Source organism: Opisthocomus hoazin, chromosome 6 (genome assembly GCF_030867145.1).
Source record: "Opisthocomus hoazin isolate bOpiHoa1 chromosome 6, bOpiHoa1.hap1, whole genome shotgun sequence".
In the NCBI taxonomy this organism is placed as follows: domain Eukaryota; kingdom Metazoa; phylum Chordata; class Aves; order Opisthocomiformes; family Opisthocomidae; genus Opisthocomus; species Opisthocomus hoazin.
In genome coordinates, this window is record NC_134419.1 from 65612707 (window position 1) to 65624761 (window position 12055).

Genomic DNA, 12055 nt, shown 5'->3' on the forward strand with positions numbered 1-12055 from the left:
CACTCCGCGGGGGGGTGGGGTGGAGGGGGAGTGGAGGTTAGATGGGCGCGGCCGCTCGGGCCTCTGTGATTGGCTGAGGGCGGCCACGCGTCGGCGCCTGGGGGGAGGTGGCGGCCACGTGGGCGGGAGACGGCGCGCGAGGGGTCCGGGGGCTGCAGGTAGGGCCGGGTGGGGCCGCGCCAACGGCGCGCGGGGCGGGGCGGGCGTGTGCGGTGGCGCGCGGTGGCGCGCGGTGGCGCGCGGTGGCGGGGGGCGGGCCCGGCCCGGCGTTGCAGAGCCGCGAGGGCGCCGGGCAGCGCTACGGGCAGTGTGCGGTGCGGTGTGCGGTGCGCGGTGCGGTGTGCGGTGCGGTGTGCAGGGCGGTGTGCACACGAGTGGGGGGTGCAGTGCAGTGCCATGGGGCACACAGTGCCGCCCCCCAGGCCGAGGACGGGGTGCCGGGCGTGGGGGAGGGCAGCACGTTGGGGGACCCCACGCGTTCAGCTGGCAGCAGGGCCGCAGGAGGCTGCTGGGCTCAGGGCTGCTGAAAGTCCAACCCTCCCGTTAAATATAAACCTGGCTCTCGCCCGGTTAACCACTCCCGGGGCCGCGGCAGGCCCGCACTCAACAGGCGAGCGAGGCAGGGTCCTACTGAGCCGCCTTCTCCCCCTGCCCAGGCCCACGCCGAAATGGCCGCCGTGCCCCTTGGCTTTGACATCGATGCCCCGCGCTGGGACCAGAGCACCTTCGCGGGGCGCCTGAGGCATTTCCTCAGCATCACCGACCCGCGCACGGCACTGGTGCCGGAGGAGGAGCTGGACCGGGCCAAGGCGCTGGTGGAAGGCTGCAGGTGAGGGGCTGGGGGGGCAGCCGAGCACGTCCCATCCCCGTGCCCACGGCCATACCCGACCACGGAGGGATGGAGGCAGTTGTTCCCAAGCAGTCGTGCTGGGATGTAACATCCGTCGAAGGCGATTTTGAGGGAGCTTCCCAGGCTTCTCCCGGGAGCCTCAAGCTGGGACGAGTTTCCCTCGCGGGAGATGTTCCCTCTGCCTTTTGTGTCTGGTGCCCAGGGCTGCGTGCCCTGGTGGTGCTGGGTGCCTGTGGGCCTGCACGGCTCGCCCCAACGGGCTCTGGGCTTGCAGGGCTGGGCTGGTGCCGCCGGGAAGCAGCCAGGAGCAGTTACTCTACGCCAAGAAGCTGTACGACTCGGCCTTCCACCCTGACAGCGGCGAGAAGATGAACCTCATCGGGAGGATGTCCTTCCAGGTGCCAGGGGGCATGGCCCTCACCGGCTGCATGCTCCAGTTCTACCGGTGAGCCGCTGGGGACGCAGCCCTGACAGCCCCCAGCCCCCTGAGGGGTTCCCGATGGCTGGACCACAGCCAGTCTGCCTCCTCTGGGCTGGCTGCTGCCTGAGGCATGCCCGTGGCTGCTGCTGGGGTTGGTCTTGCTTTGCCCTGAGCTCAGCTCAGCTCTTCCCGGAGCCCTTGTAATGATTAATGGAGCCAAGTCGTGTGTGGCCACTGCTCTTGCTCCATGGACCATAACGGCCCCCAAAACCAAGGATCAAATGTGCCCCCAGGCCAGCCTGCTCCAGTGTCCCCAGCCCACACCAACAGCTCCCTGCATTTTCCTGCTGAAATGGCTGCTGGGGGTGTGAGCGATCCTGTCCCCAGCACAGAGGCTGTGTGGTACAGACACTGCCTTTCCCAATGGGTCCTCGTTTCATCCCACCCGTGTTTGCTGGTTGCTGGTGAGGTCCAGCCTGGGTGGGGGAATCTCCCAGTGCTGATGGGTCACTGACTTCCCAGATCATCTCTACCCTCCTGCATCCGAAAGCTTGCTCAGACCTACATCCCCACGTGTCCCCTCCTGTCCCATCTCAGTGTCCCTGAGACACTGGGAGGAGCCCAGGCGTCCTGGTCACCCCAGAGCTGCCCCTGTCCCTGTGTGCCCCCTCCTTCCCGCCCCCATTGACAAAGGCTTATCTCAGCCCAGCAGGCTGGCTGCCGCCCTGCTGAGAGCCGGGTCTCCCGCCCTTGGCCAAGCACCCCACAGGGCTGGGCCCCCTCTGGGGCTTCCCAAAGCCCCGCAGAAGCCAGGAGTCCTGGGGTGACTTCCCAGCTCTGCCACTGTCTCATGGCTTTGCTGTAGTGCCTCAGTTTCCCTTGGGAGACACCAGGACAAGGGTATTGAGGACATCTTGGCTGTCCACCTGCCGAGCCTGGCCACGGGCACTGGTTGGGCGTCCCTGATGGCCCTCGGGTGCTCTCCCGTCCCTTCCCTCCACAGGACAGTGCCTGCTGTGGTTTTCTGGCAGTGGGTGAACCAGTCCTTCAATGCCATCGTCAACTATACCAACCGCAACGCCGCCTCCCCCATCTCGCTGAGGTGAGTGTGCCCCCACGCAGGATGGGGACCCTCTGTGTGGGGACCCCCCTGGATACCCTGTAAAGACCCCCCATGCCCTGTCCTGGGCACCGAAGGAGCAGGACTGAGTCAGAGCTGGTGTTTCTTTTCTCTCTCCTCTTTGCGAAACACTGTCCAGGCAAATGGGGGTGGCTTACGTCACCGCCACCAGTACAGCCCTGGTCACCGCAGTGGGACTCAACCTCTACACCAAGGTACGCGTGGCCGGGGCCGGGTGGGCAGCTGGCTGCATCCTGCCCTCCCGCGCTGACGCCCGCCTGTCTCCCACAGCGAGCCCCCCCCTTGCTGGCCCGCTGGGTACCCTTCGCGGCCGTGGCTGCTGCCAACTGTGTCAATATCCCCATGATGCGGCAACAGTAAGTGCGACGTGCGGCCGGGGAGCTCGAGGGGCCCAGCCCTCTCTGAAGGCGAGCCGGTGGCAGCCGGGCTCCTGGGCTGCCTGGTCGCCCTGCCACGGTTTTCCATCCCGGGGACTGGAGGGACTGGGAGGGAGGTGAGCAGGGGTCTGGCCATTCGCAGTGCTGGGTCTGTGGTGGAGGGTGCCGGGTGGGATGGCTCAGCCTCTGCCCGGAGGAGGAGGATTTTGGGCTGAGGGGAGCCGTCAGACCCAAAGATCTTCTGTGTGTGGTCGTGGGAGAGCCCCAGTCTGCGATGTCCTGGCGCTGGGGGTCCCTAAGTGGGGCCCATGTCTCAGTGTGTGCTGCTCGGGGTCCCCCATGGGTCACGGCACGGGGAGCTGGGGTGCTCCACGGGGGACTGTCCCCTGGCTCAGCTGCGGGTCCTAGGTGGGTGTCTGTCCCCCGCACAGCCGGGCCCTGCTCGCAGCCATGCCCTGAAGATGGCAGCATTGGCTGGGCTGGGGACCGCGGCACTCCGGGGCGATGGAGCCCTGTGCCCTGGGGCCAGGGCTGGGGGCAGCCGGGGATGCTGTTCCGGCGCATCGCCAGGGACCCCTTGGCACCCCCTCACCCCATGCCTCTGTCCTCCTCATGACTGCCCGGCCATCCCAGCCGCCCCTCACTGCTGCCTGTCCTCTCCAGGGAGATCATCAATGGGGTGACAGTGACGGATGGGGACAACAACGAGCTCGGCCGCTCCAGGGTGAGTCTCAGGATGGGGGTCGGGGTCGTGGCACGGTGCAGTGGGGACTCACCCACTGCTCTTGCTTGCAGAGGGCGGCGGTGAAGGGCATCGCACAGGTTGTGGTCTCCAGGATCACCATGGCGGCACCGGGCATGAGTGAGTGTGGGGTGGGAGGGTGGGGAGCCAGACTGGGGGCTCCCCCAGGACCCGCTGCCTCATCTTCCCCTGCCTCAGTTTCCCCCTGGGAAGAAGAGGGAGGGTGGCCCTGCATCCCGGTGGTGTTTGGTCTCACTGGTGGAGCTGGTCTCCCCGTCCTGCCGTTCCCATCAGAGCCTCCCGAGCCCTCAGCCCTCCCCATCCCAACACACAGCCCGCGGGGGATATGAGGTGCTCCCGTGGCGATCAGGCCCCACGAGAACACCTCTTGCACTCTGCGGCCTTGGCTCCTCGCCCCACATCCCCTTGCCCTCATGAGACTCTTGCCGTGCTGCAAGCCCAGCAGGAGGCATGGGAGCATGAGGGCTGCAGAACATGCTGCCCAGGCGATGGAGGGATGGGGGTCCCGTGCCAGATCCCTGCTGTGAGCAGACACCCAGCAGCTCCCAGCACAACCAGCCGCTGCTGTGGCCTCCGGGAGGAGGGTCCTGCTGGGGCAGCCCTGCAGGCTGGCTTGTGGGGACGCCCTGACCTCTTCTCTTTGAAACTAGTTATTTTGCCCATCATCATGGAGCGACTGGAGAAATTCCCCTTCATGCAGGTAAGCCCACATTTCTCCTTCCACGGTTTTCCAGTGCGTCCTGCATTGTTCCAGCCCCAAGATGCTGGGGATGAAATGGGGAATTGCAGAGCCCAGCTTGCTTTGTCCCCTATTTGAGTCACCAGTATGCCAGAGGTCTCCTGGGTGACACTGAGAGGCTGCGGGAGGGTGGCAGAGGTCGGTGGCACCCCAGAGGTGTTGGGCATTCAGCCCTGTTGAGGGGAGAAGTCTCCCCACACCATGAGCAGGGCTTGCAGTAAGGCCGGGCACTCACTACCGGCTCTTCCCTTGCAGCAGATCCGGGTTCTCCATGGGCCTCTGCAGATGCTGCTGAGCGGGGGCTTGTAAGTATCTCGCTGCTCGAATGCCTGTGGGTGCCTGGAGCGTGGCTCTGAGGGATGCATGGAAAAAGACCTCTTGCCCAGCGGGGGACTGCAAGGCTGCTTGGCTTTCAGCTCGGGCTTTCCCCAGTTATTGGGAGTCATGGGGTGTGAGCAGCTCCTCTTGCGCTGAGATCCCTGCAGCTGGGGGGCAAACGGGCTGCGATCAGCAGCACTAACGCTCGGCTCTTCTCTGTCCTGCAGCCTCCTGTTCATGGTACCGGCAGCCTGCGCCCTGTTCCCGCAGAGATGGTACTTGTCCCACTTCTTCCTTCTCCTGCTCAGGACCTCAGGAGCCTTCCTCCTTCCCTAGCTCTTCTCTGCCTATCCCGGGAGAGACGTGGTGGGCGCCCACCCTTCAGCCCACAGCAGCACCTGCCTGTACATGCTGGTGCTCTGGGCAGCAGGAGAGCATGTGCCTCCACTGCTCTACGTGCTCTGTGCTGGGAGCAGTGGGACCCCCAGCCCTATGGGCAGCTCTGCCCGCCAGCACTGGGAGCAGTGGGTGCCAGCGATGGGTGGTGGGTCTTGACGTGAGCCTGCGAGATCGCAGGGACTGCAGGGGACCTCAAACAGCAATTGGGAGGGACGGTGGCCTGACCAGTGGCCAGGGAGGAGGATCGCAGGTCTCAGTGTCTATCCCCTCTCCCCACAGCTCTCTTGCGCTGGCTGACCTCGAGACAGAGCTGCGCGACAGCATCGTCGCCAAGCACGGGGACAAAGTGCCGTACGTCTATTTTAACAAGGGACTGTGAACGGAGACTACCTCGGGAGCCATCGCACCGCCCCGGCTCCCTGCCACCACCAGCCCTGCGTCCCCCGAGCAGGGCTCAGAGGCACGGTCTGCCAGATCTGCCCCCCGGCCCAGCACCGTCTCTGCTGCCTCCTTCCCCCGGAGAGGCAGGATCTGGCTCTGTGTGCCCAGCTTGCAGCGCCATGGCTTGCCCTGAGCCTCCCTCCGTCTGCTGCTGGCCGTGTCCCTGCCTCCCCACGTCCCTCAGGCCCTGGGCGATGGCTGCGCTTCCCGTGCCTTCCTTCTGCCCTGCGGGAGGAGCTGCCCAGCCTGTCTGAGCCTCACCCTGACGGTCGCACGTCAGGCTCTCTCCCTCGGGGCTCAGAGCACAGTCCTACCTCTGAAAGCTGGTGCCCTGCCATCATACCAGGAACCAAACCACGCTGCTGCCTTAAACCACCACAGTGGCCTCTTACCAGGAGCTGGATCCCGCCTTAGCAGGCAGGAAGGGACCTGTCCCCTCTGCACAGGGAGCACCCCAGGGTCCAGGGACCAGTGCTTGAACCATCCCTTCCTTGCTCTCAGGTTCAGGTTTTATTCACTTGGCGATTGCAACAATCCAGGAGAGAAACAGCTAATTGTTTTTAAGCTCTAATTTTTGCAATCTACCCATTCCTCTGAGCACGAGAGCCAGCCTTTTTGTGCATCTCACTGTCCCCATGGTAGGACCAAAGACCTGCAGCTCTGGGGGACAGCTGACTCTGGGCCCCTTTGGACAGGGGGAAGGAAACACAAGAGTCACAAAGCTGTTGAGGCATTAACTCAGGCTCTGAACAGCAGCACTGCAAATGACAGGAGGGTTGAAAAATAAAATGTGGTGATTTTTAAAAAACAGCTGTGGATTCTGCTTTTAGCTGGTCTCTGCGTGTCTGTGTCCCTGGGCAGGGTGGCGTGTGGGTCTCATGCCTGCTTTGAAAGGGAAAGGTGTGGGCTCTGTGACTGACCAGGCACCAGGGTGAGGGTCAGCACAGGGGCCGGGGGGAGAGGAAGAACCATGAGACTGCAAGGGCTGGCATAAACCCTGAAACCCTTGGGCAGCCCCCCACAGCTTTCCCCGAGAGGCCCTTGGGGCTGCAGATAGTCCTGAGACAGTGCTGTGCTGATGGTGACCTTCATCCCATCAGGGAGATGGGGGGATGACACTTTGTGGCCCTTCCTACACCCATGGGTGCTGTTTGTCTGCTTGGCCAGACAGTGTTTGCATGATGCTGACCTGGGTCTTGCATGAGGCCTCTCCCACCCCAAAGAAGAGTGGCTGGAGCTTGCTGCAGCCTATTATGGGAGGAGGAAGGAGCCCCAGAGTTTAGCCCGACTCCTGGGCTAGAGCCCCTGCCCTCAACCAGCTGTGTCCAGGCTCTCTGCTTGCTGACGGACATCCCTCGGTGGGACAAGCATGTTTCTAACCAGCTGTACGATGTGGCTGCTCCCAGACCGCCATGGCTCAGCGGATGGTCCACGCTCGTTCCTCCAGCCAGGGATACATGTCAGATCCCCGGGAGCAGCATCCCCGCATCAGACGCATGCCCGAACGGAGACCCAGGGTCTGCAGCCAAAGGGCTTTCTGGCATTAACGGCTCTGCTCCTACAGAGAGCAGCCAAACCCAAAATGTATTTCTTGAAGGGCCGAGGTGTATCCACAGCAGGTTTGCTTCTGCCCAAGCTGCAACAGGCAGAGGATGATGTCTCCAGCCACATGTAGCTGCAGCTAGAAAGCTGCACAAGAGCTCTGGAATAATTAATAGGTCAGTGGAAAGTAGGAAAATGTGTTCAAACTTGTGTATCTGCTCCCTGGGCGTTATTAGATCTCTTGTTCATGTGGAATTAAAATAATAGATAAGCACATGAAATGAAACATGTCACTCCTGTGGGAGTGGGAAGAAGCCACAAGGAGACATCTCTGCACTCTGCTTTTCTTAAGCTCCTTAACTCAAGCTGCTCTGACCCTACACCCAAAACTGCTTTGAGCACTTTCAGAAAGGCACCTGCATATTTGGGTCCAAGGTGCCTCTGGCATGCTCAGGATCATGGTGATGCCTGTAACACGATGTGCCACAGCATCCTGAAACTGCTCTTCCCCTGCGCGTTGCAGCCACGCTCTTGCTGTTGACCCTTCCTGCATTTGCAGTGCGTGAGGGTCCCAGCAGGGCTGGGGGCTCTGTGCCAGCGACGCCAGGGCAGCAGCCACCTAAAGCCAAGGTTGGGACCATGGTGGGAAAGCCTCAGCAGTGTTGTCACTCCTTTTTTCCTGTCCCCAGCCATACCGGAGGGATGATGGAGCACGGGGAGCCACCAAAGAGCCTTTGCCATCTCGTGCCAGCTCCCCCCCTGCCCTGGGAAGCAACACATGGTGCCGCTCGTTGCTCTTGGCCAGAGGAAGAGAACGGCTCCAGGCTTGGAGGATGGGCAAGCCATCCTCAAGCCAGACCTCCCCCCCAAGCTTACAGCAGTGGATTCCCTCTTCAGATCAACATGGATTTACGCCAGCTGACAGTTTAGCTCAGCAGGGTTTCTAGGTTTCTAGGTTGTCGTTGGAATCTTCCCCGGAGGATTCAAGTCATCTCAACAGCTCATGTCACTTCGGTGTCGGGAGATGATTGCTGCAGCCAGTGCCTGCCTGCACTTCTCAAAACCACAGCAACTCCCCAGCCTGCCTTTGTCTCACTGGGGGTCAGAGGGGTTGCAGCCAGGCTGCATCCAGCAAGTCCCAGTGCTGCCAAGGGTGGCTCCGGCCAGCCCTGCCTCCTCCATTTCCCATTGCTGCAACAGGAAGGAAACTTCACTGCCAGGAGTCAGAGCCGGACTCACCCCTGTCTGGGAAGAGCTGCAACTGTTAATTGCTCTCCAGCAATGAGTCGCACCCGATCTGGGCTTGTCCAGTGCTCCGGTGCACTCACTGCCTTCTCCCTGCTGTGCCTCTAATTTCAGAGCTAGCTGGGAACAGGAATAAAGCTCCTTTAATAACTGCATGGCCGAAATGTCAGTGCTCCAGCATGTTTACAACCTCTCCTCAAATGATATCCATACCAAAGACGTCATGTTGGGCTGCCACAGAGCCTGGGGAGGGGCTGGGGGGGCATGGGAGGCTGCGGGTCTCCTCTGAGGCACCGGCAGCCACAGCAGGCAGGCCTGGCTCACGGCTCCTCGCCCAAAGGCCATGGAGGCTGGTGAACTGGCTGCCTGCGGAGAGAGGAGCCGGCAGGGTGCAGTGGGTCAGCACGTGCTGGCCCACGCCAGCAGCAGGCGGGAGAGCTGATCCGGCGCGGCGCGGTGTGCCCCAAGTGCTGCCCTGACTGGAAAATGCCAGGGTGGGAGACAAGCTGTTAAGTCAATCTTTTTTTTCCTGGCTTTTCTTAACGTGTTATCTGAGCATCTGACAAACCCCGTCATGCCGATCCGGCGTGGAGGCTGCCTGGTGTAGAAAGCCTCGACCGCTGCCCCAGAAACAGGGGCCATCTCTCCCCGAGCTGCGAATTAACCCCAAGTGCCGGTGCCCCGCTTCTCCCGGGGGTGCAAGCCTGGGTGAGGGCCCACTGCGCGGGGACACGCTGTGACCCGGGTGAGGTGGGAGATCCTCTTCTCCATGCTGCTGCTGCCTGTTGCCGGGGCTGGCACCAACACGTGGCTGCCCGCCGGGCGCCTCGTGTCCGGCCCCATGCCGCGGCCACCGTGTTAGCAGCCTCTCCCCGTCAAGCTCCCCGGCGTGTCCCCAGTCTGGGTGGGCTGCTTAAGGCTCCGCGGGTGCACGGCAGAGGAGGCCGAGCAGGGTCACGGCAGCTGTGTGTGACCAGGTGAATGGGGGGCGAGTGCCTGGCTGCCACTGGGGTGTCAGGGAGGCCGTGGCAGGCCAGAGGGTGCTTGTGAACCCCCTTTCTGCAGTGCCCAGTTCTGCCCCAGGGGGTGCCTTGCGCTGGGGGTGCAGGACCAAGGGCAGCCCCCACAGACCTCTCCAGGCAGTTCCGCCACTCACAAGATGGCAGCCCTCCGCCCACCCCAGGCTCCCTGCCCGGTGCGCCACACTCAAGATGGCAGCTCCCTGCGCGCAGACCCCGCCCCTCCCGGTTCTGCCCTAAGCGACAGCAGCTGAGCCAATGGCGAGCCAAGCGTCGCGCCGTCCGTCCAATAGGCGACCGGCTGGGGCGGGTCGGGGGCGCGGGGTGCCCCCTCGGCTGCCGTCCCGGGCCGCAGTCGGGCTGGGCGGGCGGGGAGCGGGGGGTGGGGGGGATGGCGAGGAGGCTCCGCGCCGCCATGGCCCTGCTGCTTTTCCAGGCCGTGCCCGAGGGGCTGCCCGCCAGCGTGGAGCCTGCCCAGGTAGGGGCTGCCCGGGGGGGGCCGCCTGGGGGGGTGTCTGGGGTCGCGCCGTGCTGGGGGGCCGTGTCCCTGGGGCGGGGGGCGGCGGTATGAGCGCGGGGTCTGTGCCCTCGGAGAGGGGGGGCTTTGGGGTAGGGGCTAGGCTGGCAGGGACGGCAGCCCGCATAGGGTGCCTGGGCTGGGGGGAGAGGCTTCTGGGGGCTCGCCTGGGATTTCGGGAGCCGCCGTGGGTGCAGTGAAGCCGGAGGAGACGCAGAGAGCGGAGTTAGGGGGTGCGGGGGTGCTGCAGGGACCCCGGTGTGGGCGGCAGCGCCTCTCGGAGGTGCTTTGCGCGGCAGGGTGGCTGCGGGACGCGGAGAAGAGGCCGTGGGTGATGGAGGTGACGGGGAGGATGGCTGGAGCCAGGGCGGGAGGCTGGGGCCGGCAGGTGCGCTGGGGCCTGCGGGCGGGGGTGCCGGTGCCTTTCGGGGTGGCAGCAGGGGAGCAGGTGGGCTGTGAGGGGACGGGGCTGGCGGAGGGCTGGGGTGAGCTGAAGGGTGGCCGTGGGGCCTGGGCCGGGGTCGGCAGGGAAGGGGGCTGGCGTGGTGCTGCGCAGCCGGGTGAGCTGGGCTCGCCCTGGCAGCAGCTGTGGTGCGAGCCCCTGCGCAGAAGAGAGGCAGAGGGAGCGCGTTTCGGCCGGGGCGAGGGCAACGAGGCCTTGTCTGTGTAGACTCCCACCACTTGCTTACCACTGTCTTTATACCTGGAAAGGGTTTTAACGAAGTTGATTCTTCCTTCTTCATCTCTTTACTCTGTTTCCTGTCTGTTCTGCAACGTGTGCCGTTCTGATCCCCAGCGACGTTCTTGGCTCCCCCAGTGCAGACACCTGTAACCTCTCCAGTCTTACTCCGTGTGCTCAGCGTCACTCGGAGAGGACTGTACTAGGCCAAGCGACCTGTGCATGACCTGGATCTTACCGTTCATGGAGTCAAGATGTATTTTTCACCCTATGTAGAATGTAGATTGAATATGATGACTTCTGATTTGTTGCGGTGTATTACTTATAAGGTACAAATTGTAGTTGGCGTTTGTTGAAGGTCTGAGCCGGTCAGATGCTGACTGTAGGTCACAGATGCTGTGGGTCGAACAGCGCTTAGTGTCACAGGGGTGCGGATGGGGAGTGTCCCTTGTGGAAGGGGTTCATTGACATACTTCCCAATGCTTCTGCAGGAGGAGGAGGTGAGGAGTTTGTCTATGACTACAGATGTTATTCCCCTCTTGCATTTCCTTTTTTTTTTCGGGGTGGTGAGAGCACCAGATCTACTTTAAAAGCTGTATAATTCCCTGTTGATAGCGCCATCCCAAATCTCCTTCAGCCGCGCTGAGGCTTAGGTTTGGCCATTGCTGCCCTAGGGAGCCCGGTGCAGGATTGTGTTGACTCGTGTGTTTTCCATGTTGTCTCAACTGCCTTTAACAGGTGGAAGCCCTGGTGCTTGCTTTGTTCCATCTGCGAGCCAAGGTACATAAACTAAGCGTATATAAGCGCATCTCGGGTCCATTTTGCTCTCTGGTTGTTGCGGCATTCCAGCTGTGAGCAGTGGTCAGGTGGTAGGATTATCTGTACAGAAGCTGTGAAAGTCTTTGACCCTGTACATCCTAATAAAAATACCGTACCTGCTTTGAAGACTGTGAAAGACGCTCCCTGCTTTGTACAGCTTATACGTTAGTAAAGGAGCTGGTAGAAGAAAGGAGTAGGAAGTAGAAAAGGAGGAAAGGAAAAAGGAGGAGGGTGTGGAGGCAATCATACAGCTAGGTTGCTTGTGGAATAGTTGCATACCTGACTTGCGGATATCCTCTTCAGTCTGTGTACCAGAAATAATCCTAAAATATTAAGCCTTGAATGGTACAATACATGAGAGTGGGGGAGAAGATCTTTGGCGACCTATGTTTGCTTTAGAGCACTTAGATACAAATGCATCTTTTACTCATTTTCTTTTCATAGTTTGTCTATATAAAACTCTTGTGGCTTATTTTAGATCTTAAATGTAGACTCTGTCTGTCAAAAGGCTGGTATTATCTCACTGCATACTAGAGATTGACAGCTACCCACTCAGAAACGACAGTGGTAATGTAGGATCTTGAAAATGAGCATGTAACATAACTTTGTCTGCTTTGGTGTTGCCTTAGAGCCTGGTTTCCTCAGAGACGACAGGCTCGTAGAGAAGAGCTGCAATGGGGCAGTGCTGGACTTGGAAGATCTCCACACCAAGGGTTCCTGTGTTTCTAGCTGAAACCCTGACAGCTTTTGCCTCTTGTTCTCTCCAGGTCGTTGCTGCCTTTGCA

At 61.6% G+C, this 12055-nt stretch overlaps 2 protein-coding genes across 4 annotated transcripts in view; both read left to right on the forward strand.

The window, feature by feature from the left end:
* Window positions 1-102: 102 nt before the first annotated feature.
* SFXN2 (sideroflexin 2) lies at window positions 103-6239 on the forward strand. 2 transcript variants are annotated; one of them, XM_075423632.1, is made up of 12 exons: window positions 103-158; window positions 657-829; window positions 1125-1295; window positions 2275-2373; window positions 2531-2606; window positions 2683-2768; window positions 3453-3513; window positions 3585-3651; window positions 4203-4252; window positions 4547-4596; window positions 4837-4884; window positions 5288-6239. In XM_075423632.1, the coding sequence occupies exons 2-12, from the start codon at window positions 669-671 to the stop codon at window positions 5385-5387; spliced, it is 969 nt and encodes a 322-aa protein (XP_075279747.1). In that variant the 5' UTR covers window positions 103-158; window positions 657-668; the 3' UTR covers window positions 5388-6239. The 2 variants fall into 2 exon arrangements, with proteins under 2 accessions (XP_075279747.1, XP_075279748.1); XM_075423633.1 differs by having other exon boundaries at window positions 4550-4596.
* A 3274-nt stretch (window positions 6240-9513) lies between these two features.
* WBP1L (WW domain binding protein 1 like) overlaps window positions 9514-12055 on the forward strand; it is a 60539-nt gene continuing 57997 nt past the window's right edge. The window contains exon 1 of one of the 2 annotated variants that reach the window (XM_075423637.1): window positions 9514-9733. In XM_075423637.1, the coding sequence (XP_075279752.1) occupies window positions 9514-9733 (220 nt within the window). The remainder of the gene's footprint in view (window positions 9734-12055) is intronic. The other variant, XM_075423638.1, reaches the window with a different exon arrangement.